Raw genomic sequence first — 25,247 nt, 5'->3', positions numbered from 1 at the left:
AACATATTTGGCTGGTGTCCTACTTGGTGGCCTGGCGAAGCTCAACCAGAGAGCTGGGTAGTGAGGTAGCAGCGGGTAGGCAGACACTGACAAAAAGCTCAATCTACCAGCTTCCAAGGTGGTCTAGGTCTCCTATGTAGGATAACTCACGTCAAGGTGACAGTGGCATACTACAATGTGTATTTGAACATAGCCAGTAACAGGACATGGAGATTATATACTGTGTATGTGATTCCCACTGTATGGAGAAAAGTCAATGGGCTGATGTAGTGTGAAATGGAAAAGAGGATGATTACATTACCAACTCTCTCCTGGAAAGTTAGTTTCATGCGCTAGGACTATAGGAACTCCTACTGCATGTCTGAATTTGCTGATTTTAAGGAAAAATGTTCCTGGTCTGGTTACTCATAGCAGGTACTTTGTCGATATGGGGCAGCAGTTAGCCTGGGGACGAGGCTAGATCTTACTGACACTGAATGTATCAAATTGAAACAATTTAGGATTCATTTAGGTCTTTATAATTATATTTATTTTAAATCATGAGATTAATGATAAAATGAGGCAAGAAATGGATCATTAGAAGTGACATTTATTGGTTTTCAAAATATCTGGGGATACAGAGCAAAGATTTTTTGGGTTTTTGCAAACAGTACAATGAGTGAATGAATACAGGGTTCTATCCAGACATGGTATATGAATTAGTTTGAAAGAATGATGAGTGCATAGTACAGGGATGAATAGATACCTCATGAATAGTGGGTTTGAAAACATGCAGGATAGCTTTTCATCATTGTGCTTTTACACTGCTGCTCCTAGCCAGAGCAGAAGACCTTCAGTGAAATTCCACTCGATACATTCTCCTCCTTATCAAGCTCATGTTGTCCATCACTAGTGTCTCATATTTCAATAACTACAAGCTGTCTAGTGGGGTGTGAAATGATGTACTATGCAGAATTCCAGTTTTTTGTTTTGTTTAGTGATTGTATTGAGAGTTAGTCTACATTTAGAATACAAAAATATATTATCTCTGTAGTTACTCAAGGAAAGCGATTTACACACATATAGTTCATGGGTGCCAGACATTATTCCCTGGCCCCAGGGTAGTATTGCTTATCTTCATGGTGTGATGACATTGTACCTCACAAGTAACAAAATGTCATTTAAAACATGAACTTCAAGTAAACAACACTTGGTTGAACAAAGTATCTTCAGGGACCTCATGCATTAACAGTGAAAAGAAAAGGATGACATTTAACCACAACAACAATTAAAAGGAAAAATGTTCTATGATAGCGCTTGCATATTGTTTGTAATACGGTTATTGTAGTTGTCTTGTTTTGAATGGGACCTGCCCAACCATCTGTAACCTGCACAGAAACACATACCATGTAATTTGGTAAAAACTGGCAAACAACTGACTAATAAAAGTATATTTATGCAATAAGAAAACTGCAGAATCCACACTTAAAAAAGGGCAGTTGTCAGGGAAGGCAAAACCACAAATTCACCTGTTACACTTTTATTTTATTGATCTTAAACAACTTTACTGATTAGGGAGTTCATATGACATAGAATGCTGGGGAAGTCTGGAATAGGGTCAAATCTATACATACTTGTATTCTGAAAATATAGGATGAAGCAAATTCCAAGTCACCAAAAAAAAACGCTCCAAACGCTTTCTGAAAATGTCTGGTTAGATCTGAAGAAAAAACAACTAAAGTGTAAGGCAGGGTACAAGAGGCTCTTTAAAAATGTTTTTTTTAACAGTTCTTCCAGAGTCATCCTGTGAGGGAAGAAATCGGTGATACCGTCAGTGCATAATTGTGCATTCGTCTTCTGTGTACTGTCTCGTCTGTACAGTTGATAGACATCTTTAATGCTGTGTATATGATTAGATACTCCCATCGACTCTACTTTGCAGTACAGTACATTAAGATCACAAATTGCATAGTGTAACAGAACTATAACATTGCACATCCATTTTGCCCCCATTTCCCTTTTAAAAATACAACCCGAAAAAACAACAAAACGAAGAGGATGAATTCAATGAATTTACAGTTACAGGATAAATCTACAGTAATTTTCTGTCGGTCATCGTAAACTTCTGTGTTGCATCCAACTGGGTGCTGGACGGCAGCCATTTTACTCCAGAACGCTGCACACGCATCATAATACTGATAGACAAACAAACAAATACTGTAGAGATCAGTGCTACAAAGGAGATACACAGGGATTGGAATAGTAGTGACTCATGGTTAGACTGATAAGTCAGATGTAGTAGGGGAGATATATATATATATATATATATATATAGTACTTTGGCTCAGTAGAAAATGAAGACGAAAAAGGAATAATGTATGCATACAAGACCATTGGGATACTTCTGTACAAAATCTCAAACTTTGAGGTCACGAAACATGACCGTTTCCATCTGCGGGGGCGGGGGGGGGGGGGGGTGAGATGACACTGACACACACACACCACACACGATGTGTGATCGTCAATTGAGATCAAACACGATTTGTCAGTTCTCTCGCTAATCTTACAGTTGACAGCAGACGATGAAAAGGACATCCTAGTGTCTGTCAACCATCCATCACTGGGAATTAACAATGCTGGTGGTATTCTGGGTCGTGTTCAATGGGCACCAAGAGGAAGAAAACATGATTGAAAGAGACTGCCAAGATTTGCCCAATAAGAATTTTTGTTTTGTTTTCCGTATCAAACCATTTTCCGTTGCGTGCCCTGGGCAGGCCTTCACGGTATCCTGGTGTGTTAGCAGGACATGAACCTGGGCAGGCCTTCACGGTATCCTGGTGTGTTAGCAGGACATGACCCTGGGCAGGCCTTCACGGTATCCTGGTGTGTTAGCAGGACATGACCCTGGACAGGTCTTCACGGTATCCTGGTGTGTTAGCAGGACATGAACCTGGGCAGGCCTTCACAGTATCCTGGTGTGTTATCAGGACATGACCCTGGGCAGGTCTTCACGGTATCCTGGTGTGTTAGCAGGACATGACCCTGGGCAGGTCTTCACGGTATCCTGGTGTTAGCAGGGCAGGCCTTCACAGTATCCTGGTGTGTTAGCAGGATATGACCCTGGGCAGGTCTTCATGGTATCCTGGTGTGTTAGCAGGACATGACCCTGGGCCGCCCTTCACGGTATCCTGGTGTGTTATCAGGACATGACCCTGGGCAGATCTTCACGGTATCCTGGTGTGTTAGCAGGACATGACCCTGGGCAGGTCTTCACGGTATCCTGGTGTGTTAGCAGGACATGACCCTGGGCAGGTCTTCACGGTATCCTGGTGTTAGCAGGGCAGGCCTTCACAGTATCCTGGTGTGTTAGCAGGATATGATCCTGGGCAGGTCTTCACGGTATCCTGGTGTGTTAGCAGGACATGACCCTGGGCAGGCCTTCACGGTATCCTGGTGTGTTAGCAGGACATGACCCTGGGCAGGTCTTCACGGTATCCTTGTGTGTTAGCAGTACATGACCCTGGGCAGGTCTTCACGGTATCCTGGTGTGTTAGCAGGACCTGACCCTGGGCAGGTCTTCACGGTATCCTGGTGTGTTAGCAGGACCTGACCCTGGGCAGGTCTTCACGGTATCCTGGTGTGTTAGCAGGACCTGACCCTGGGCAGGTCTTCACGGTATCCTGGTGTGTTAGCAGGACCTGACCCTGGGCAGGTCTTCACGGTATCCTGGTGTGTTAGCAGTACATGACCCTGGGCATGCTTTGATATAGGAAGGGAAAAAAAACAGCCATCATATCGGTATCGGCTGATAATACAATAGATCGCTTTCATCTTAAAAATGACATAACTTTTGCAAAATGGCTGTTTACAATCGTGGTTGTTCCCCTAATTTTACAAAGAGAACTGTGGCTATATTGCCATACCAATATGAGAAAGATAAGGTCCAGTAAATATGATTATCGCATCAGTCCGTCATTTCCCTATCGATGCATCCCTAATATCCACTTTTGGCGCCTCCTAGTGGATGGTGTACAGATGTGCATTTCCCTCAGAGCTCAGAAGTTAGCAGATGATGTAGCGATCCGTTCTAGCCTCTCAATTCAGCAAATGGTTTCTATCCATTCATAGCTCCATCCGTGGACGCTAGCGTTGTCCGCTCTGCCATCTCAGCTCATGGCATGCTTAGCTGGCGGATGGTGCAGAGATCCGCTCTAGTCTCTCCGTTGACACACAGTCCAGGCGGATGGTGTAGAGATCCGCCCTTGTCCTCTCTGCATTGCTGCTACTCTCCGGGCAGATGGCCCCCTCTCAGTTCATGGCGTGCTGGCGGATTGTGTGGAAGATCCAGTCCATCTTGGTGGTCCAGCCGCCGTGGTGGGCGTCGTTCATCTGCTTCATAAAGTAGTCCAGGGCCTCCTGCTCAGTCTTGTCCAGCGCCAGGGTCTTGCGGATGTAAGCGATGTCGTCGAAGGACTGCAGTTCGGGCATCCCCGAGCCCAGCATCATGGAAAACAAGTTGATGAAGAGGTTGGCGTGTTGCCGGATTGCCAGGTAGGCCTTGTAGCACATCTCCTGGAACCTGGTGGGAATGGAAGGACAACGGTGAGGGACGATTCGTCTGGGAAATGTTGAACCTAGCTGGGTTAGGAGATGTGCGTGTGTGTGTGAGATAAAGTTGCATTGTATTACCAGTTGGAGTAATGATATCATTCTGTAACACAATGACATGTACACATCCATTTAAAGCAAAGGAAGACAAAAAGGGTACGGCATCATATATTCAAGCACGTACCTCGACATTTAGGGTAGTGAACCTAACACCTAATATTCACTTATAGGAAAGCTAACATAAACACAAAATAGTGAAACTGTACCTCTCAAACTCCCTGGTTTTGGTGCACTCCTGGGTTCCTTTACTGATGACGATTAAGAAGTCCTGTGTCAAGACGAAGGGCACCCGCTCTCGCTTGTAGCCGAACTTCTTCTTCTTGTGATCCAGGAAATGGCCAAAGTCTATGTGGAATAGCTGCAAGGAGAAAATATTTGTACAACTATTTTTTAACCTATAACCAAAGAATGTCAAGAGAAAAGAGTAGTGTGTAGGATTGCAGAAAATCTGGCAACTTTCACAAAATTCCACAGTTTTTCAGAAATGCTGGTTGGAAGATTCCCAGGTTTCCTGCTTATTCCAGGAATCTTCCAACCAGTTCTACCTGCTACATAGAGCGTGTTGTTTTGAGAGCGGAGGACCATCTTTACTCCATTCTCCCCTACTGCACCACAGTCATCAATTATGTGTCAGTACAACAGCTTAGGTCCATTTTTTTTATTTAAAATGTTATACATTGTTGCTAGTGGCCATTCTAAATGATACTGTAATTACACAAGTTGTTTTTGTTTATATTCTGAACCTAGCTTGTCAATGTAGCTCGCTAGAGTTTCTCCTAGTAGCTTCTTGACGTCATAAATCTTAGTAAAATAACCAGGGGTGTGTAGTCGAGGCCATATGCAACCAATAAACAATTTCTCGTTATTTCAATTCACAAGATATAATGATCGCTTGCGTCAAGAATTGAACCTCAGAGTCTTGAGCTTGAATCCTGCCATTGGACGTGACATAGCGCAGGCAGTGAAGCACCTTTCATTGATTTTAAAGGAAGCATTTCCTCAACGGCTGACGGCTATAGTGTAGCAGGGCCGTTAGTCTGAAGTACCTGTCCATCATCTTTGACCATGATGTTGCTGTTGTGTCTGTCACCGATCCCCAGGATGAAGGTGGCTACGCAGTAGCCCGCACACGACCGTGTGAACAAGTCAATGGCCTGGTCGTACCTGGACACAGTTTAATGGGTTTTCAATGGCATTTAACTGAAGAGGAAGTTGTAATAATAGGAATACCAAACAGTACAATCCACTCCTAAGCAATTCCAGGAAACCTTTGCCCTGTGGAGAATAAACTTGATATGTTGTCCCCCCATAAGCAACGGACTGTTCCAAATAGTTTCACTGCTTGGAACTATGAAATGTCTCACCAAATCTCTATCCATTACAATAGTATAATTTAGAATGAATTAGGATTGCTTCGAATGAAGCAATGTAGAAGAACAAAGCTACATAGGGCTACTGGGCATTCGTTCTATGTGGTGTTCAAGTGTGGCTATTGGAACCTAGCCCAGGCATCACTCACATCTCCCCCCTGTTCTTGTCCTTGAGCCACTGGTGCAGTGTGTGGCTGTTGAACTGCAGCGCCCCCTTCAGGCCTCCTTTACACTGGATCTGCATGATGGTGTGGGAGTTTCTCACCACCTCTATCAAGCCCACGCAGTCGCCGATGGACAGGCAGCCGTACGGCAGCATCCTGAATGACACAGAGGAAGCAATAGGATATATTTCAATTGATTTAAAACAGGAAATCCCATGAGACCAAGAAGCCCTGCACACAATCATACAAATTCACAATTCCAACAAAAATATACAATATTTACAATTTAAGAAAAGTAACTTACAAAATATGATCATGAAAAAGATTGGATGGGTCTATAAATCCCTCAAAATACTACAGTCAAACACATCTATGCCTCCGTCTATCCAGCCATCGACACAGGCTTAAAACTGCTTCTTTAACCTGCCTCCTCTCCTTCATCTACACGGATTGAAGTGGATTCGACACGTGACATCAATAAGGGATCATAGCTTTCACCTGGTCAGTCTGTCATGGAATTCCAACCTATGAGGTTGTTGAATTGTGAAAATTATAATAAATGCCCTTTTCGTGTAAGAGCGGTTTGAAAAGACAGCCTGAAATGTCAGCCTGTTTTGGTGGGATGGAGTTTTGGCCTGCCTGTGATAAATTAGTTAATAGACCAATAAGAAAGCGACCTGACTTTCAGTCCACCCACATGGACATTCTTCCTGCTCGTATCTCATTTAGGCTACACGTGTCGCTCCTAATTTTAGGCTCCTGCTATTGAGGAGAAGAACACGAAGGGTGAAATCGACTATCCATGCGTGCTGCTGCTGCTGAGCGGCTACAGAGAGACAGTACCTGAGATCAAGGCCCTGGTTCTGCCAGATGTTCTCCATTATTCTAATGATCTGCAAAGTCAGCATGTCCTGCCTCAGATCTGAAGGAGACAGGGGGGGGTGGGGGGGTGGAATAGCAAGATGATGAGCAGTTCAAGCTTTGATCACACTTTAAAATGCAGCGTTTCCCAAACTCAGTCCTGGGGACCCCAAAGGGGTGCACGTTTTGGTTTTTGCCCCCTAACACTACACAGCTGATTCAAATCATCAAACCTTAATGATCAACGTTGGATAGTTGAATCAGTGGTGTAGAGTTGTGGACCCCTTGGGGTCCCCAGGACCGAGTTTAGGAAACCCTGCCTTAATGCATTATTAATCGGTGCCAGGGCAATGCAAAGTGAGTTTGGGGACATGCATGTAAAATGGGATCCTGTAAGCATGTTTATCGTCTAGTGAGTGAAGGGGGTTGAGTGATTCGATATGCATTAGCGAGACATACCATCTCCATTTTTAAATATGATCTCGTTGCTCTGGAAGAGCAGCTCTGACATCATGTCGGGGTTCTCCCAATTGAGCCACAGGGGCCGCTTGGCCGATGACATCATCCGGCACTCTTCCAAGCTAAAACAGATCGTAAACATTGTATCAACACGGAGGCGCTGAGAATAACGTTAGGAAAACATTTGACCTGTGATTAACCCTCATTTTCACAGGATACATTTCTTGGTTTCTTTGTTCAAACATTCCCGGGGAAATATGTGGACGTTTGTGGTCATGTCTACTGCGCTTTCTGGATTGAAAAAGTGTCTGTACCGGAGGTTTCCCAGCTGGTGCGCTGGGTTGAGTGGAGAGGTGAAGCTCTGTAGGGCATCCATGTAGTCAGGCCGTTTCATCTGCTCCACCAGGAACTTCATCTGAACCTGAGGGCAGAGAGAGAGAGAGAGAGCTTCACTTTACTGCAAGGAGTCCATAGTCGTGAAGACCATTTGGGCCTGTTGGCTTGTATAGCAGTTCTACTCGTTTTGCTTAGTATCGCTAGTTTGTTGTATGACTGTGGGTTGTTATTTTGTGTTGTATTGAGGATAACAAAAACGTGGTCATCTATTGAGGCTTCCATGTTAGAGCATGAAGTGGAAGGGCCTTGACCACAGCGTAAACTTGACCTTCTGGGCCTCGTCCTTCTTCTCCTGCTTGAGGAGGTCGGTAAGGTTGATGAGTTTCTCCATGGCCTCCACCTGTCTGCTCAGGTGCTTGAGGTACATGCCACAGGCCCGGCAGTAGGACTCCAGCAGCAGGCCAAACCGCTGGCTCACAGTCTTGTTGTGCATCTCCGACCTGGAGACAGAGACAATAACTTATGTGATTGTGATTGGTTCAGCAGCAGACCTCTTCTACGATATGCTACTATAAATATCGCAATATAATCGTTTTGCAACATTAATATAAGTAGATAATAATAAAAAAAATATATATATATTTTAGTCGCATTTTCATTCAACAATCTTAGTATGGCGAAAAAAACAAGGCTTAGTTAATTCATTTAGACTTCATGTAACAGATTTTTATCAGTTGAGTTATAACTCTGCACAGTATGGATTTGTAAAGTTCAAATACAGCATAATCTTGACCTTCAAGATATATCGTCAATGTCAAATGCCATCATATGAGATTTAATCATATATCATCGACCTGATTGTGCATAGAGGTTGACCGATTAATCGGAATGGCCGATTAATTAAGGCAGATTTCAAGTTTTCATAACAGTCGGAAATTGGTATTTTTGGGCACCGATTTGGCCGATATTTTTTTTTACACCTTTATTTAACTAGACAAGTCGGTTAAGAACGACGGCCTAGGAACGGTGGGTTAATTGCCTTGTTCAGGGGCAGAACGACAGATTTTTACCTTGTCAGCTCGGGGATTCAATCTTGCAACCTTACGGTTAACTAGTCCAACGCTCTAACCACCTGCCTTACATTGCACTCAACGAGGAGCCTGCCTGTTACGCGAATGCAGTAAGAAGCCACGGTAAGTTGCTAGCTAGCATAAAATAAAAAATCACTAGTTATATCTACACATGGTTGATGATATTACTAGTTTATCTAGCGCGTCCTGCGTTGCATATAATCGATGCGGTGCGCATTCGCGAAAAAGGACTAGTTGCTCCAACGTGTACCTAACCATAAACATTCATGCCTTTCTTAAAATCAATACACAAGTATATATTTTTAAACCTGCATACTTAGTTAATATTGCCTGCTAACATGATTTTCTTTTAACTAGGGAAACTGTGTCACTTCTCTTGCAGTAGAGTCAGGGTTTATGCAGCAGTTTGGGCCGCCTGGCTCGTTGCGAACTGTGTGAAGACTATTTCTTCCTAACATGATTTAACAAAAGCGCATTTGCGAAAAAAGCATAACCATTGCACAACTGTACCTAACCATAAACATCAATGCTTTTCTTAAAATCAATACACAGAAGTATATATTTTTTTAACCTGCATATTTAGCTAAAATAAATCCAGGTTAGCAGGCAATATTAACCAGGTGAAATTGTGTCACCTCTCTTGCGTTCATTGCATGCAGAGTCAGGGTATATGCAACAGTTTGGGCCGCCTGGCTCGTTGCGAACTAATTTGCCAGAATTTTACGTAATTATGACATAACTTTGAAGGTTGTGCAATGTAACAGGAATATTTAGACTGATGGATGCCACCTGTTAGACAAAATATGTAACGGTTCCGTATTTCACTGAAAGAATCAACGTTTTGTTTGAGATGATAGTTTCCGGATTTGACCATATTAATGACCTACGGCTCATATTTATGTGTGTTATTATGTTATAATTAAGTCTATGATTTGATAGAGCAGTCTGACTGAGCGATGGTAGGCAGCAGCAGGCTCGTAAGCATTCATTCAAAGAGCACTTTAGTGCATTTTGCCAGCAGCTCTTCGAATGCTTCAAGCATTGCGCTGTTTATGACTTCAAGCATATCAACTGAACACACAGTGAAAATAAATGTGTAACTTGATCTGGCGAATTGCCCTCGGTCAGCTTTTCTTTACGTAAACCATGATATGCACAAATTAAGCTTTTTAGAGGACCTTGGAGAAAGATGTATTATACCAGCAGAACGGCATTCCAACTGCCTGTGGCAACATCAAGCCATCCATAATACACGCTGTAGAAACAACCGGGAAACAAACTCACTTGAGATGCCAAAAGAAGAAATGTCCTATCCGCTGATTGGTCAAAGCCTTCTTCAGCAGGAAGCGGGCCAGCGGGTTGTCGAGGTACTGTTCGTACTTAAGAACCTGGTGGCCAGAAGAAGAAAGAAAACACAGGGCACGTTTACAACACACACCAACAAAGTGCATCGTAAAGTATTCAGACTAGAGGTCGACCGATTAACCGGAATGACCGATTAATTAGGGCTGATTTCAAGTTTTCATAACAATCAGAAATCGGTAGTTTTGGGCGCCGATTTGCCGTATTTTTTTATACCTTTATTTCACTTGGCAAGTCAGTTAAGAACAAATTCTTATTTTCAATGACGGCCTAGGAACAGTGGGTTAACTGCCTCGTACAGGGGCAGAACATCAGATTTTCACCTTGTCAGCTCGGGGGGAATCCAATTTTGCAACCTTACAGTCAACTAGTCCAACGCAATAACGACCTGCCTCTCTCTCGTTGCACTCCACAAGGAGACTGCCTGTTACGCAAATGCAGTAAGCCAAGGTAAGTTGCTAGCTAGCATTAAACTTATCTTATAAAAATCAATCAATCATAATCACTAGTTAGCTACACATGGTTGATGATATTACTAGATATTATCTAGCGTGTCCTGCGTTGCATATAATCTGACTAAGCATACAAGTATAGAAGTATATAAGTATTTGACTGAGCAGTGGTAGGCAGAAGCAGGCGCGTAAACATTCATTCAAACAGCACTTTCGTGCGTTTTGCCAGCAGCTCTTTGTTGTGCGTCAAGCATTGCTCTGTTTATGACTTCAAGCCTATCAACTCCCGAGATGAGGCTGGTGTAACCAAAGTGAAATGGCTAGCTAGTTAGCGCGCGCTAATAGCGTTTCAAACGTCACTCGCTCTGAGCCTTCTAGTAGTTGTTCCCCTTGCTCTGCATGGGTAACGCTGCTTCGATGGTGGCTGTTGTGTTGCTGGTTCGAGCCCAGGGAGGAGCGAGGAGAGGGAAGGAAGCTACACTGGCAATACTAAAGTGCCTATAAGAACATCTAATAGTCAAAGGTTAATAAAATACAAATGGTATAGAGGGAAATAGTCCTATAATTCCTATAATAATTACAACCTAAAACTTCTTCCCTGGGAATATTGAAGACTCATGTTAAAAGGAACCACCAGCTTTCATATGTTCTCATGTTCTGAGCAAGGAACTTAAATGTTAGCTTTCTTACATGGGACATATTGCACTTTTACTTTCATCTCCAACATTTTGTTTTTGCATTATTTAAACCAAATTGAACATCTTTCATTATTTATTTGAGGCTAAATGGATTTTATTAAGTTAAAATAAGTGTTCATTCAGTATTGTTGTAATTGACATTGTTACAAAAAACAATAAGTTTTTATTTTATTATTTTTAAAAAAGTTTAAAAAAAAAAAAAAAAATTAATTATAAATCGGCCGATTAATTGGTATGGCCTTTTTTGGTCCTCCAATAATCTGTATCGGCGTTGAAAAATCATAATCGGTCTACCTCTAATTCAGACCCCTTGACTTTTTCCACATTTTGTTACATTACAGCCTTGTTCTGAAATGTATTAAATATTTGAGGTGAATAGTCAATTTCACCCTTCGCGTTCTTCTCCTTAATAGCAGGAGCCTAAAATTAGGAGCGACTTGTCCAATTCATTAAACTGTTGAGTTCATTACCTCTCTGTAGGAGCTGATAGATGTAAACTCTGAACTGGAAACCAGTGTAGCCTAAATGAGATACGAGCAGGAAGAATGTTCATGTGGGGGATGAAATATCCACCCGGACTATTTACATTGAACCCCCCCCCCCCCCCCCCCCGCTTGTTTTTACACTGCTGCAACTCTCTGTTTACTGTCTATGCATAGTCACTTTACCCCTATCTACATGTACAAATTACCTCAACTAACCTGTACCCCCGCACATTGACTCGGTACTGGTACCACCTGTATATAGCCTCATTATTGTGTTTATTTTTTTACTTTAGTTTATTTACTAAATATTTTCTTAACTCTTAATTTATTGAACTGCAATTGTTGGTTAAGGGCTTGTAAAGTAAGCATTTCATGGTAAGGTCTTTTTACCTGTTGTAGTCGGCACATGTGACAAATAAAATGTGATTTGATTTATGTGGATTGAAAGTCAGGTCTGTGCCTCGACACAATCCTGTCTCAGGGCTCTTTAGACAATTCCTTTGACCTCATGGTTTGGTTTTTGCTCTAACATGTACTGTCAACTGTGGGACATTCTATAGACAGGTGTGTGCCATTCCAAATCATGTCTAATGAATTTAATTTACCACAGATGGCCTCCAATTAAGTTGGAGAAACTCAAGGATGATCAATGAAAACAGGATGCACCTGAGCTCAATTTCAAGTCTCATAGCAAAGGGTCTGAATACTTATGTAAAGAAACTATATCTGTTTTTTAATTATAATAAATTTGCATAAATGTCAAAAATGTCTGTTTTTGCTTTGTCATTAACGGGTAGTGTGTGTAGATTGTTTTTTTCCTTCATCAATTTTAGAATAAGGCTGTAACGTAACAAAAAGTGGAAAAAGTCAAGGGGTCTTTTTGAATACACTGTAAAAGGATTACTTTAGCAAACCACAGAAAGAGATAAGACGGAATAAAGCCACCATGTAAAATAAAGCATTTAGCCTAAAGGGTCATATTGAAATGTCATTACGTAGTGTTAATTATTTAAAATGTTGTCAGATGGTGTCAAAACCCCAACTATCAAGATGGCAGTGGCATTCATGTTGAGTCAAAGAAAATGAATAGAATAGTATGTGGTTTCTATGTGGCCATTCTGTCTCTACACAGCACAGACTATGAGTGGGTCGTATGACTGTACCTGGACCAGCTGGACGAGGTATTCAGAGAGTCTGTCTGGTAGGTAAACTACAGTTCAAAAGTTTGTGGTCACTTAGGAATGTCCTTGTTTTTGAAGGAAAATCATTTTTTTTGTCCATTAAAATATCAAATTGCTCGGAAATACAGTGTAGACATTCTTAATGTTGTAAATTACTTTTGTAGCTGGAAACGGCTGATTTTTTAATGGATTATCTACGTATACAGAGGCCAGAGGCCCATTATCTGTATACAGAGGCCAGAGGCCCATTATCTGTATACAGAGGCCAGAGGTATACAGAGGCCAGAGGCCCATTATCGGCAACCATCACTCCTGTGTTCCAATGGCACGTTGTGTTAGCTAATCCAAGTTTATCATTTAAATGGCTAATTAAATCATTAGAAAACAGTTTTGCAATTATGTTAGCACAGCTGAAAACTGTTGTGCTCATTAAAGAAGCAATAAAACTGGCCTTCTTTAGACTAGTTGAGTATCAGGAGCATCAGCATTTGTGGGTTTGATTACAGGCTCAAAATGGCCTGAAATCAAAGAACTTGCTTCTGAAACTCATCAGTCTATTCTTGTTCTGAAAAATGAAGGCTATTCCATGCTAGAAATTGCCAAGAAACTGAAGATCTCGTACAACGCTGTGTACTACTCCCTTCACAGAACAGAGGAAACTGGCTCTAACCAGAATAGAAAGATGAGTGGGAGGCCCCGGTGCACAACTGAGCAAGAGGACAAGTACATTAGAGTGACTAGTTGGAGAAACAGATGCCTCACAAGTTCTCAACTGGCAGCTTCATTAAATAGTACCCACAAAACACAGGTCTCAACGTCAACAGTAAGGCGACTCCGAGATGCTGGCCTTCTAGGCAGAGTTCCTCTGTACAGTGTGTGTTCTTTTCCCCATCTTAATCTTTTCTTTTTCTTGGCCAGTCTGAGATAGGTTTTTTTTATTTGCAACTCTGCAAAGACAAACAAGATAGACTAACGAGTTCCAGAAGAAAAGTCTTTGTTTCTGGCCATGTTGAGCCTGTAATCGAACCCCCAAACGCTGATGCTCCAGACACTCAACTAGTCTAAAGAAGGTCAGTTTTATTGCTTCTTTAATCAGAACAACAGTTTTCAGCTAACATAATTGCAAAAGGGTTTTCTAATGATCAATTAGCCTTTTAAAATTATACACTTGGATTCGCTAATACAACGTGCCATTGGAACACAGGCGTGATGGTTGCTGATAATGGGCCTCTGTACGCTTATGTAGATAATCCATAAAACATCAGTTGTTTTCAGCTACAATAGTCATTTACAACATTAACAATGTCTACACTGTATTTCTGATCAATTTGATGTTTTTTTTAAACAAACAGAAAATGTGCTTTTCTTTCAAAAACAAGGACATTTTTAAGTGACCCCAAACTTTTAAACACGAGTGTGTTTATTACTGTACCTGGACCAGCTGGATGAGGTAATGAGTCTGTCTAGTAGGTATTTATTACTGTACCTGGACCAGCTGGATGAGGTATTGAGAGAGTCTGTCGTCTGTTAAGTATTTCTCAAGGCACTTCACGGCAAAGTCTCGAATCATGGGATCGGGGAAGTTGCAGTCCAGCAACTCCATGGCTTGTTCTGGCTTTATGGCTGGCCAGTCCTTCAGAAGGCAATACATCTGAGACAAAGAACAACAAATATAAAAATGCATGTCTAAAATAAAATGCAAAGCTCGAGGAAATTATTTAAAAAATAAATAATAAAATAATATTTACTGACATGACCATCTCAGAAATGGAACCAAATGGCTAAATTAGTCAAATCAATTCAAATGAATATGCAGCAAATAGCCCATGCTATGCTAGGCTATTAAAAAAGACAAGTGTCAACAGTTGAAATGTGAGACTGTTTACCTGTGCAACCTCATCTCTGGAGTTCCATTTCACTGCCAGGAGAATCTTGGGAAGTATCTCTGGGATAGTGCCGCAGTAATGTCTACAGGTGGAGAGTATAGTGCATTAGTTTCCTCTCCTAACATCACACACTGGGATAGTTAGTAGAAGAGCTTGTTGAGTAGCTTGAGCAAGTAACCAAACAATTTCAGGTAAGAAATGTTAAATAGATCTTGCGAGGGTTTTGTTTACGAGTTTTTCATAACAAATATGCATTTGTTGATGAAGCATACACACTGTATGTACACACACACACATACTGCATATTACCTGTGCCTCCACAGGAAGTCCTTCTCCTGCTCAGTGATTTCAGACAGTGGGTCTCTGTTACACACCAAGCGCAGCTGTTCATTGTCACTGTCCGTCAGGGGGTTGTCCCTCGCCAGTCTGTTACTCTGCAATAGAGACCATTATGCTGCTTATTAAACGACGGTGGGAAACAGGGTTGTGTTCAATAAACACTCCGTTGTACAACGTTTTGCAACAGAAAACTAAAATCTGTGTTCTTATTGGACACACTCAGGTACTACCCTCCCTGTTTCAAGATGGGGGTTTTTCCTTCCTGTTTTGAGCCTAATGAACATGCCTCAGGGAGAGACACTATGAATGAAATATGATACCACAGGCGTCTCAGGTTGTGTGGTGACTGCTAGTGACGTCTCCAGTTTACCCGACTTGTCAACAGCATTAAATCAACATAACAGATTAACGTACAATGTTAATATTGACTTAGAAACACAAACGCTTGGGAATTACCAAACCGGTGTGGCAGTAGTTGAAGCCCAGCTCCCGGGATATGTTACAGTTGGCGTGCTCCTCGATGGCCGGCATGTCGGGGAACTTGACCGGGTTACTGAAGTGATCAAACTCCAGCTCCAGGCAAGGGGTTTCCTGCGGGCCCATGGTAATACAATGAAAAGGTCACAAGAGGTCATTCAAAAGGGCCTTAAGAGAACCATGGTGTCCTATTGTGGGGTTAGGTGGCGCGTAAATTAGTCATTAATAAGGGAGATAAGAGGCTTAGACAGCGAGAGCGGAGGATTATTGCTAGCCGCTCAAGCTGTATGTGAATGAATTTGGGGTCGTGATGGTGTGTGTAACTTTGTCTCTGTAGGTGTGTGTGTGCGGCTTATCGTTCGCCACTCAAGCTGAGTGTCTTTGAGAAAGTGTGTCTTTGCATCGGTCTCTCTGTGTGTGTGTGTGTGTGTGTGTGTGTGTGTGTGTGTGTGTGTGTGTGTGTGTGTGTGTGTGTGTGTGTGTGTGTGTGTGTGTGTGTGTGTGTGTGTGTGTGTGTGTGTGTGTGTGTGTGTGTGTGTGTGTGTGTGTGTGGTTGAGCTAGCTAACACCTCCGACCTTGTTTGGATTGGAGCCAGTGACTCCGATGGCATTGAGCAGGTCTTCCAGGCCATGGGGCACAGGCCACAGGTTGAGGGCCATCTTCCCGGCCACTAGAGTGTGGGTGTAGTCAAACAGATTGATGTTGCCCCAGGCTAGTGGACAATGCTCCTGCAGCAACAATAGAGCAACGTTGGATTGTAATTGCAGTCAAATGTATGGAGTTGGATTGGAATCGTGGTTAATGTAAATAGTTAAATTATTTTGTTAAACGATATAGCATTCCAAGCAATGGAAGGATAAAATTGAAGACGATGGTTGCACAAAGACAACAACAGGATTGGTTAAAGCCAGGAAATGTACTGGTAATGTATTTTTCCATATCCATCTAGTCCATAGCCACATCAGGCCCAAAAGCTGCTTCGCTCTAGCCCCCTCCGACAACACCAAGACCGACACACCCCCCCCCATGACAGGACCAAGACCGACATTGGGCCCCCCTGACAACCGTAAGACCGACATTGCCCCCCTGCCCCCCCTGACAACCGTAAGACCGACATTGCCCCCTGACAACCGTAAGACCGACATTGCCCCCCTGATCAACCGTAAGACCGACATTGCCCCCTGATCAACCGTAAGACCGACATTGCCCCCGATCAACCGTAAGACCGACATTGCCCCCCCTGATCAACCGTAAGACCGACATTGGCCCCCCTGATCAACCGTAAGACCGACATTGGCCCCCTGATCAACCGTAAGACCGACATTGGGCCCCCCTGACAACTGTAAGACCGACATTGGGCCCCCTGACAACCGTAAGACCGACATTGGCCCCCTGACAACAGTAAGACTGACATAGGCCCCCCTGACAACAGTAAGACTGACATAGGCCCCCCTGACAACAGTAAGACTGACATAGGCCCCCCTGACAACAGTAAGACTGACATAGGCCCCCCTGACAACAGTAAGACTGACATAGGCCCCCCTGACAACAGTAAGACTGACATAGGCCCCCCCTGACAACAGTAAGACTGACATAGGCCCTCTGGTATTTTGAGTTTGAGACCTCTGATACTTTCTGACAGGGGAAAAAAAGTGACTTTTGGTTTGGCCAAACTAAGTTCCTGGCACCGGTAGGCAGGAGGGAGAGCTCACCTCTTTAGCCCCCTTCCTCCCTTTCACAGAGCAGATGGACAGACAGAGGCGGGCGGCACGTGGGATGTCTGGAATGTACATGTCGTAGTTCAGCCACTCATTCCACCTGGGACGGACAACAAGAACATTTCACCAATCAATCAAATAAACATACTTATGAAGCTAACAATAGGCTTCGCTATTTTACAAGGAGCACATATGAGCCTAAGTTGAAAAATAAAGGCACACCGAAAGACATTTAGGAGCACAAACGCAAAATAGGAAGTAGTAAAAAGGTAGAATCATACATTTTTCTAGGCACACTGGTGCTCCTAAATTAAAAATCCAGATCCCACAGCAAAATACATATGCGAGTAAAAGTAGTCTCACTGTAACGACCTGCAGTATGTGATTTAGCAAGTACTTCATAAAGAAAGCACAGTTTATTATGACGCTGGATGGCATACCTGGGATTTGAGCATGGCACGCGCTGAGTGTTCACATTGTCACACAGCTGCTCCCCACCGTGGTAGATCCCAGTCCGGACATAGATCTAGATCAATAGCAGGGACACATCAATCATTTATATAGATGCCTTTAATACAGAAACGGACATCCAGGACATTAGGGCCCAAACCGGATCTATTCAGATATTACATCTAAATGTTGTTCCTCTTCTTCACGAGGACCTGCACATACATGTACAACAGAACTGACAACAGGATCGTGTTCAGTGGGGAGAAAACCTTTTGTAAAGCGGTACTGCCTGAACTTGTTCATATGACTATACATATCAAATCGTATTGGTCACATACACATATTTAGCAGATGTTATTGCGGGTGTATCAAAATTCTCCAACAGTGCAGTAATATCTAACAATACACACATACCTAAAAGTAAAACAAATATTAGGGCGAGCAATGTCGGAGTGCTAGCACAGACTGGAATATGTTCCGGGATTCATCCAATGGCATTGAGGAGTATACCACCTCAGTCACCAGCTTCATCAATAAAGTGCATCGACGACGTTGTCCACACAGTAACCGTACGTACATTTCCCAACCAGAAGTCATGGATTACAGGCAACATCCGCACCGAGTTAAAGGTAAGAGCTGCCGCTTTCAAGGAGTGGGACACTAATCCAGATGCTTATAAGAAATCCTGCTATTCCCTCAGACGAGCCATCAAACAGGCAAAGCATCAATAAAGGACTAAGATTGAATCCCACTACACCGGCTGTGATGCTCGTCGGACGTGGCAAGGCTTGAAAAATGTTATAGGGCTACAAAGGGAAACCCAGCCGTGAGCTGCCCAGTGGAGCGAGCTTACCAGACGAGCTAAATGCCTTTTATGCTTGCTTCGAGGCAAGCAACACTGAAGCATGCACGCGAGCGCCAGCAGTTCTGGACGACTGTGTGATCACGCTCTCCATAGGCAATGTGAGCAAGACCTTAAAAAATTACCAGGACATGTACTCAAAGCATGCGATGACCAACTGTCAAGTGTCTTCACTGACATTTTCAACCTCTCCGTGACCAAGTCTGTAATACCTACATGTTTCAAACAGACCACCATAGTCCCTGTGCCCAAGAAGTGAAGGTAACCTGCCTAAATGATTACCGTCTCGTAGCACTCATGTCGGTAGCCATGAAGTGCTTTAAAAGGCTGGTCATGGCTCACATCAACACCATCATGACGGAAAGCCTAGACCCACTTCAATTCGCATACCGCCCCAACAGATGACGCAATCTCAATCGCACTCCCCGCTGCCCTTTCCCACCTGGACAGAAGGAACACCTATGAGAATGCTGTTCATTGACTATAGCTCAGCATTCAACACCATAGTGATGAGCTTTGTGGGAACTAAGTTAAAGACCCTGGGACTAAACACCTCCATCTACAACTGGATCCTGGACTTCCTGACGGGCCGCCCCCAAGTGGTAAGGGTAGACAACAACACATCTGCCATCTGATTCTAAACACTGGGGCCCCTCAGGGGTGCATGCTTAGTCCCCTCCTGTACTCCCTATTCACCCACGCCTGCGTGGCCAAGCACGACTCCAACGGCATCATTCAGTATGCTGACGACACAAGAGTGGTAGGGCTGATAGCCTACCTCATCGTTGTCTGTTATTGGGAGCTGAGAGACCGGGCAGTGTGGTGCCAGGACAAGAACATCTCCCTCAATGTGAGAAAGACAAAGGAGCTGATTGTGGACAACAGGAAAAGGAGGGTCGAACAGGCCCCTTGAACATTAACAGAGACGGGGCTGAAGTGGAGCAGGTCGAGAATTTCAAGTTCCTTGGTGTCCACATCACCAACAAACAAGAACGGTCCAAACACACCAAAGACAGTTGTGAAGAGGGCACAACAACACCTTTTCCCCTTCAGGAGACTGAAAATATTTGGTATGGGTACCCAGATCCTCAAAAAGTTCTACAGCTGCACCATCGAGCGCACCCTGACTGGTTGCATCACCGCTTGGTATGGCAACTGCTCGGCATCTGACCGTAAGGCGCAACTGAGGGCAGAGCATACGGCCCAGTATATCACTAGGGCCAAGCTTCCTGACATCCAGCACCCATATACTAGGTGGTGTCAGAGGAAGCCCCAAAAAATTGTCAAAGACTCCAGTCAGCCAAGTCATAGACTGTTCTCTCTGCTACCGCACGGCAAGCTGTACCAGAGCGCCAAGGCTAGGACCAAAAGGCTCCTTAACAGCGTCTACCCCCAAGCCATCAGACTGCTGAATTAATCAAATGGCCACCCGGACTATTTACTGTACATTGAACCCCCCCCCCCCCCTTGTTTTTACACTGCTGCTACTCGCTGTTTATTATCTATGCAGTCACTTTACAAATGACCTCGACTAACCTGTACCCCCAAACATTGACTCGGTATAGGTACCCCTGTATATAGCCTCGTTATTGTTATGTCATTTTCTTGTGTTACTTAAAAAGAAAATGTTACTTTAGTTTATTTAGTAAATATTTTCTTAACTCTTTCTTGAACCTGTTGTATTCGGCGCATGTGACAAATAAAATTTGATTTGATTGACTAATATACAGTAGAATAGAATACAGTATTTACATATGAAATTAGTAAATACGAGCCCAAGCCCCCCCAAAAAATAACAGAATTAAAATAATGATCGTGCTGTTATATAATACATAATCTACCGCATATTACACATGGCAGAAAAACATTCACACACAGTAAAGATACCAACATAGTGGCTTAAGATCTCTTCGAAACATAATTGGTCTAGCCTAAATAAATCAAATTGAGATTTAGCCTAGAATTATAGTGAATTTGTTTTAGATTTTGAATAGCCTAGTAAGAGGGCATTTTTTATATAATTAATAGGCTGACAATACCTTCAGCTACAGAATATCTAACCACTGCATTTCTGTCTCTGTCCCCCCCTCTCCTTCATTCCTTTCTGCAACACGCAGAGACTCAAACCAAGCACTGGGTAGCTGCAGGACACGGGTTTGGGTGAGCCTATGGCATACAGAGTTTGGGCACGATATCACCTGTGCACAGCGAAACGACCAGAGTAGCCTACCCAACTTGAGTGGAAAATGTACCGGTAGGAAAATGGCCTCCATTCACTATTCCAGTGCATATGCATTAAAAGAATATTCCCCTGCCCATTTGATTATGTGGCAGTCTAAATTGAAACTAATTTTACATGTTAGTAAAGATTAAATTGAGAAGTCTGATGGGTGAAAATATGATCACTTGAGAGAACAGCGTGAGGCAAAGAACAGAACACCAACTTTTGTTTTGTGAATTATATTCTTGCTTACTATAAAATCATAATATTAAATAACGTCACAGGACTTATAAGCATATCTTGTATGCTAACAAGCCTACAGCCTATGACATGGAGAATATCCAGATAACATACAGTAGGCCAACTCATATTCTGTTCTTCTGAAATACCTTTTCTTCATATCATGTTTCTTTAGACCTGCCTAAAATAAATAATGCATTTATTGTGTTGGTGCATAATCAATTAATTATACTTTTTTTTTTAAATGTAGATATTCCAAAGGCAGGCATCAGAGGCTTGTATGCATGGAGCCTGGAGATGCTAAAAGTGTTTGTTAATTAACGGTCAATTACCGTGAGACCAGCAGTCTTTTGCATGACAATAACCGGCTGACAAAAATGGCATGACCACCACAGCCATAAACACAGGTATTCGTTATCAGTTGCAAAACATTTCATTACGATATGCTCTACTGAACACAACCCAAAAGTCCTCAAGTACAGTACCTTGTCAATGTCCCTGATGTTTACATTGACATAGGTTGCGCACAGTATCCTGATCCTCAGAGTGCCGTTGATGGTCCACAGGGACTTGGTGGCCGTCTCGCCGTTCATATAGGGCGTTGCCGTGGAAATCCGTCGGGCGTACGAGGGCATGGTAAAGGTGTCGATGGGCAGCTGGGAGTAAAGGCTATCCTTGGCCATTAGCATGAGGTTAGGCATGCGCCCCAGCATGATGCAACTCCTCACGTACTGGAAAGGAAAGGCATAGACATAAGGACATTAGACACTACACCAAGCCAGAGGTAATTGAATATGCAACGAATGGCTACCCGTGTTTTGCGCATCTGCTTTTACCTGTGCAACATAGCTAGCTAGTCATTGGCTAGTCATTCTAAAAGGCTTCAGACAGGATTCAAAGGAAGAATTTCCTAACAGAGTACGCTTGTAAAAAAAAAAGTGTTTTTCCTTCTTATTTTCCTCTCAAACGCCAACCTTTCAGATCAGACTGTTTCCATAAAAAGCAGCATTTGGGAATTATTTCTTTGGTATCATATCTCCATATTATATTTAAAAACACTCCGGCAAGAGTCGAACTACATCAGATGTGTAATTGTATTCCTATTCAAGATGTGGAGTACGCATCAGAGCAATGTGTGTGTGGGTCTGTGTTTACCTTGTACTGGCTAAGGGGGTACTTCTCCAGCAGGTACTCGTCACAGCCACACACCTTGAGGATGTACTTTCCCTGATACTCCTGCACACACATCTTGAGCTGCTCGTGAGAGAGCAGCATGCTACGCGTCTTCTTGCGGATGGCCTCTGCGATCACATGCTCCGGCACGCAGTCGTGATTGATCTTCAGGGTGTACTTCTGCTTGTCGTTGCTCGGCGACACGATGACCCAGATGACCACTATGATTTGACCTGGGGGAGAAAATAATATGGTGGTCAGTCCCAGGGTCCTGAATAAATGTGCTACTACAGTAACATGGTAAAAGTAAGTGAGGTAAGTCTTCCACCATCCAGTAACATGGTAAAAGTGAAGTAAATGTTCCACCATCCAGTAACATGGTAAAAGTGAGGTAAATGTTCAAGTCTTCCACCATCCAATCAGAAATGTCACACCATTTCTGATTGTATTACTTTCAAAAAATATATATACTTTAGTTTATTTAGTAAATATTTTCTTCACTCCATTTGTTGAACTGCATTGTTGGTTAAGGGCTGGTAAAGCAAGCATTTCACGGTAAGGTCTACAACACCTGTTGTATTTGGCACATGTGACAAATTAGATTTTATTTTAATTGATTAAAATCACACAAAAAAAAACATATTTGAAACAAGTGGATGGTGATTGTGTCAATGTTTACAATAGTGTCTGTTTCTAGAATATTAGGCTGTACGTGGCTGGGACATTTTGCCTTTCCCAGACCAAAACCTTCTTTGTGTGTCACTGTCTCCCATTTCCTACCTTTGTCAAGCTTATTGAAGATGTGCTTGGGCAGTTCTACTGACGACTCTACATTGGGAGGGTAGACGTACAACGCTCTACTGATGGGTCCATTAGTGTCTCGGAGGTCCACAGACTCCTTGCAGACATTCAATATGTTCCTTCTAAAGTCCTGCACTTCCGAGTCCTTGACCAGGTCAAACTCGCATATAGGCATTCCTATTGCAAAACCTGTACAAAGAAAAATAACATTTCATGTACTCCTATAGCTTCAAGACACATTGTATCAATCTTAATCACACTCAGTATTCATTAATGAAATTTGAGTGCTGTATTTGAAAACAGCCAGATGTCACACTATACTCAAAGAAAGCGCCTATGTGATGTCAGTGACCAAGTATAAAGAATACGAGAGACATTCATACCAATTTCTCGGTTGAGTATTTTCTCCTCTCGGTTGCCCACTGGTTCGATGACTTTCAGGAAGGCCTGAAAAAGCCTGAGGTCGCACAGTCTCCTTGTCTCGTCGTAGAACTCCTCTCTCTCAGCCTCTTGGGTAACGCTGACAAAGATGTAGGAGGTCTCCTCTTGTAGGAGGTGGTGGAGAGGATACTTCCTGGCCTCTTTGAAGAGTTCGTGTTTGACTGAGATGAGTGTTGCCTCGCGTGTGCACACCAATGTCAGAATCATCCCATTTGGGAGAAGGCAGTCCACCTGGATGCTCGGGGGCATCAAGTGCATGCCCCATAGTTCCCCAGAAGACGGTCTGGGAGGCATGGTGGTCAGGTCGGTTGCTCCTCACTATGCTAATAATTAGGATGAGACGGGTAGACCAACTGGACAGAGAGAGAGGGGGACAATTCCATAAGACGCAGTGACCTGTTTAACAAAAATTTCCATACCGCTAGCTAAATATATTGAATGAGAGTGGAAGTGCAAAAAACGAATTACTATCACATTATAAAATCAGGCGGTTGTTTACAGTAGATTATAAAATGATGAACTCAAATTGTTCATTGTCCCAGAAAATGTAAATGCATGGGGGCAGCTAAAGCATGACAAAGGACATATGTTGCTCGAGGAAAAAATGTAACATAACAATAGGTCGTTTGGTAGCTAAGTGGAGAGGTTGACAGCTCAGTCACTGTAATCATTAGCTAGCTAATGAACACACTGTGTCACAACAAGCAATGCCAATGGAATTTGAAGACAGTAGCTAGCTGGTTAGCTAGCTTGCTAATAAAGTAACTAGTTAGCTAGTTGTTTAGCTAATTTGGCAACCTAGTAATTCAGCCCAATATGGGTGTATTGGGATGGCAAAAGTTTGAGAATTAACCGGCAATTGTTATTTTCTTTTTCCTTGCTAGAATGCGTCTAGTTACAGAGTTAGCTTAAACACTTTACCTAGCTAGCTAAAACACCGGTGCTACTACCTATAGCAAGTTTGCTAATATTAGCTGACAAACCGCTAGCCATTAGCTAGTTGTTTGTGCCGACTTAGCTAGCCTAGCTAATTGTCCAACGTCTCATTATACAGCTACGCCTGTACTGTAGTCTCGTTGAAAAGTACGTATTTATTTGATATGTATTTTGACACCTTTTGTGATTAAATACCTGGCATCTGCAGACAAACAATAGTTTGGTTATTGTCTCGCGCAAGTAACGCCCTGTTTTCACTCGTTTACAGGCAACTTTCTCCCGATAATAGCTAGCTGACGTTAGCTAAACAAACCCGATTCGTACCCGTTCTACACCTCCTCGGTCGTGGCGCTGGCTTGCACCTCCATCCAAGTCTCAGGGGCAGTCCGATTTCTCAACAAAGACGTCCGTTGGCTATAATATATAGTTTCCCCCCGTGGAATAAGTTCATTACATTCCATGATGTGAAGTCCTACCCAATAGCGAAAAATACGGCATTTTTCTGATGGCTCACAAGCCCGCTAGTGTTCGTTTAGCCACAGCTGGCCGCCTGACTTGTCGTTAGTACCGCCCCACCAGAGACCCCCAGTGGCATC

The 25,247-nt window shown here is 43.0% G+C and overlaps 1 protein-coding gene across 3 annotated transcripts; it reads right to left on the bottom strand.

The window, feature by feature from the left end:
• Nucleotides 1–569: 569 nt before the first annotated feature.
• LOC124042084 (phosphatidylinositol 4,5-bisphosphate 3-kinase catalytic subunit alpha isoform-like) lies at nucleotides 570–25,247 on the bottom strand. Of its 3 annotated transcripts, XR_006840043.1 has the most exons (22): nucleotides 24,976–25,247; nucleotides 23,658–24,068; nucleotides 23,254–23,463; nucleotides 22,456–22,706; nucleotides 21,786–22,031; nucleotides 17,968–18,053; nucleotides 17,522–17,627; nucleotides 16,385–16,537; nucleotides 15,788–15,922; nucleotides 15,302–15,426; nucleotides 14,993–15,074; nucleotides 14,593–14,757; nucleotides 10,213–10,316; nucleotides 8,166–8,337; nucleotides 7,816–7,922; nucleotides 7,502–7,623; nucleotides 7,025–7,103; nucleotides 6,167–6,337; nucleotides 5,694–5,811; nucleotides 4,854–5,005; nucleotides 2,792–4,558; nucleotides 570–2,745 (listed from the first exon to the last, which is right to left on the bottom strand). XR_006840043.1 is itself a non-coding variant. In XM_046360408.1 (21 exons), exons 2-21 carry the CDS (start codon nucleotides 24,007–24,009, stop codon nucleotides 4,288–4,290), a joined length of 3,207 nt encoding a protein of 1,068 aa, XP_046216364.1. In that variant the 5' UTR covers nucleotides 24,010–24,068; nucleotides 24,976–25,247; the 3' UTR covers nucleotides 570–4,287. The 3 variants fall into 3 exon arrangements, 2 of the variants coding, with proteins under 2 accessions (XP_046216364.1, XP_046216365.1); XM_046360408.1 differs by having other exon boundaries at nucleotides 570–4,558; XM_046360409.1 differs by having other exon boundaries at nucleotides 570–4,558; nucleotides 24,847–24,986.

This window comes from Oncorhynchus gorbuscha, linkage group LG08, assembly GCF_021184085.1.
Source record: "Oncorhynchus gorbuscha isolate QuinsamMale2020 ecotype Even-year linkage group LG08, OgorEven_v1.0, whole genome shotgun sequence".
Taxonomy (NCBI): domain Eukaryota; kingdom Metazoa; phylum Chordata; class Actinopteri; order Salmoniformes; family Salmonidae; genus Oncorhynchus; species Oncorhynchus gorbuscha.
The sequence above is the reverse complement of the archived record's forward strand: the minus strand, read 5'-3'. Positions and strand labels throughout refer to the sequence as shown.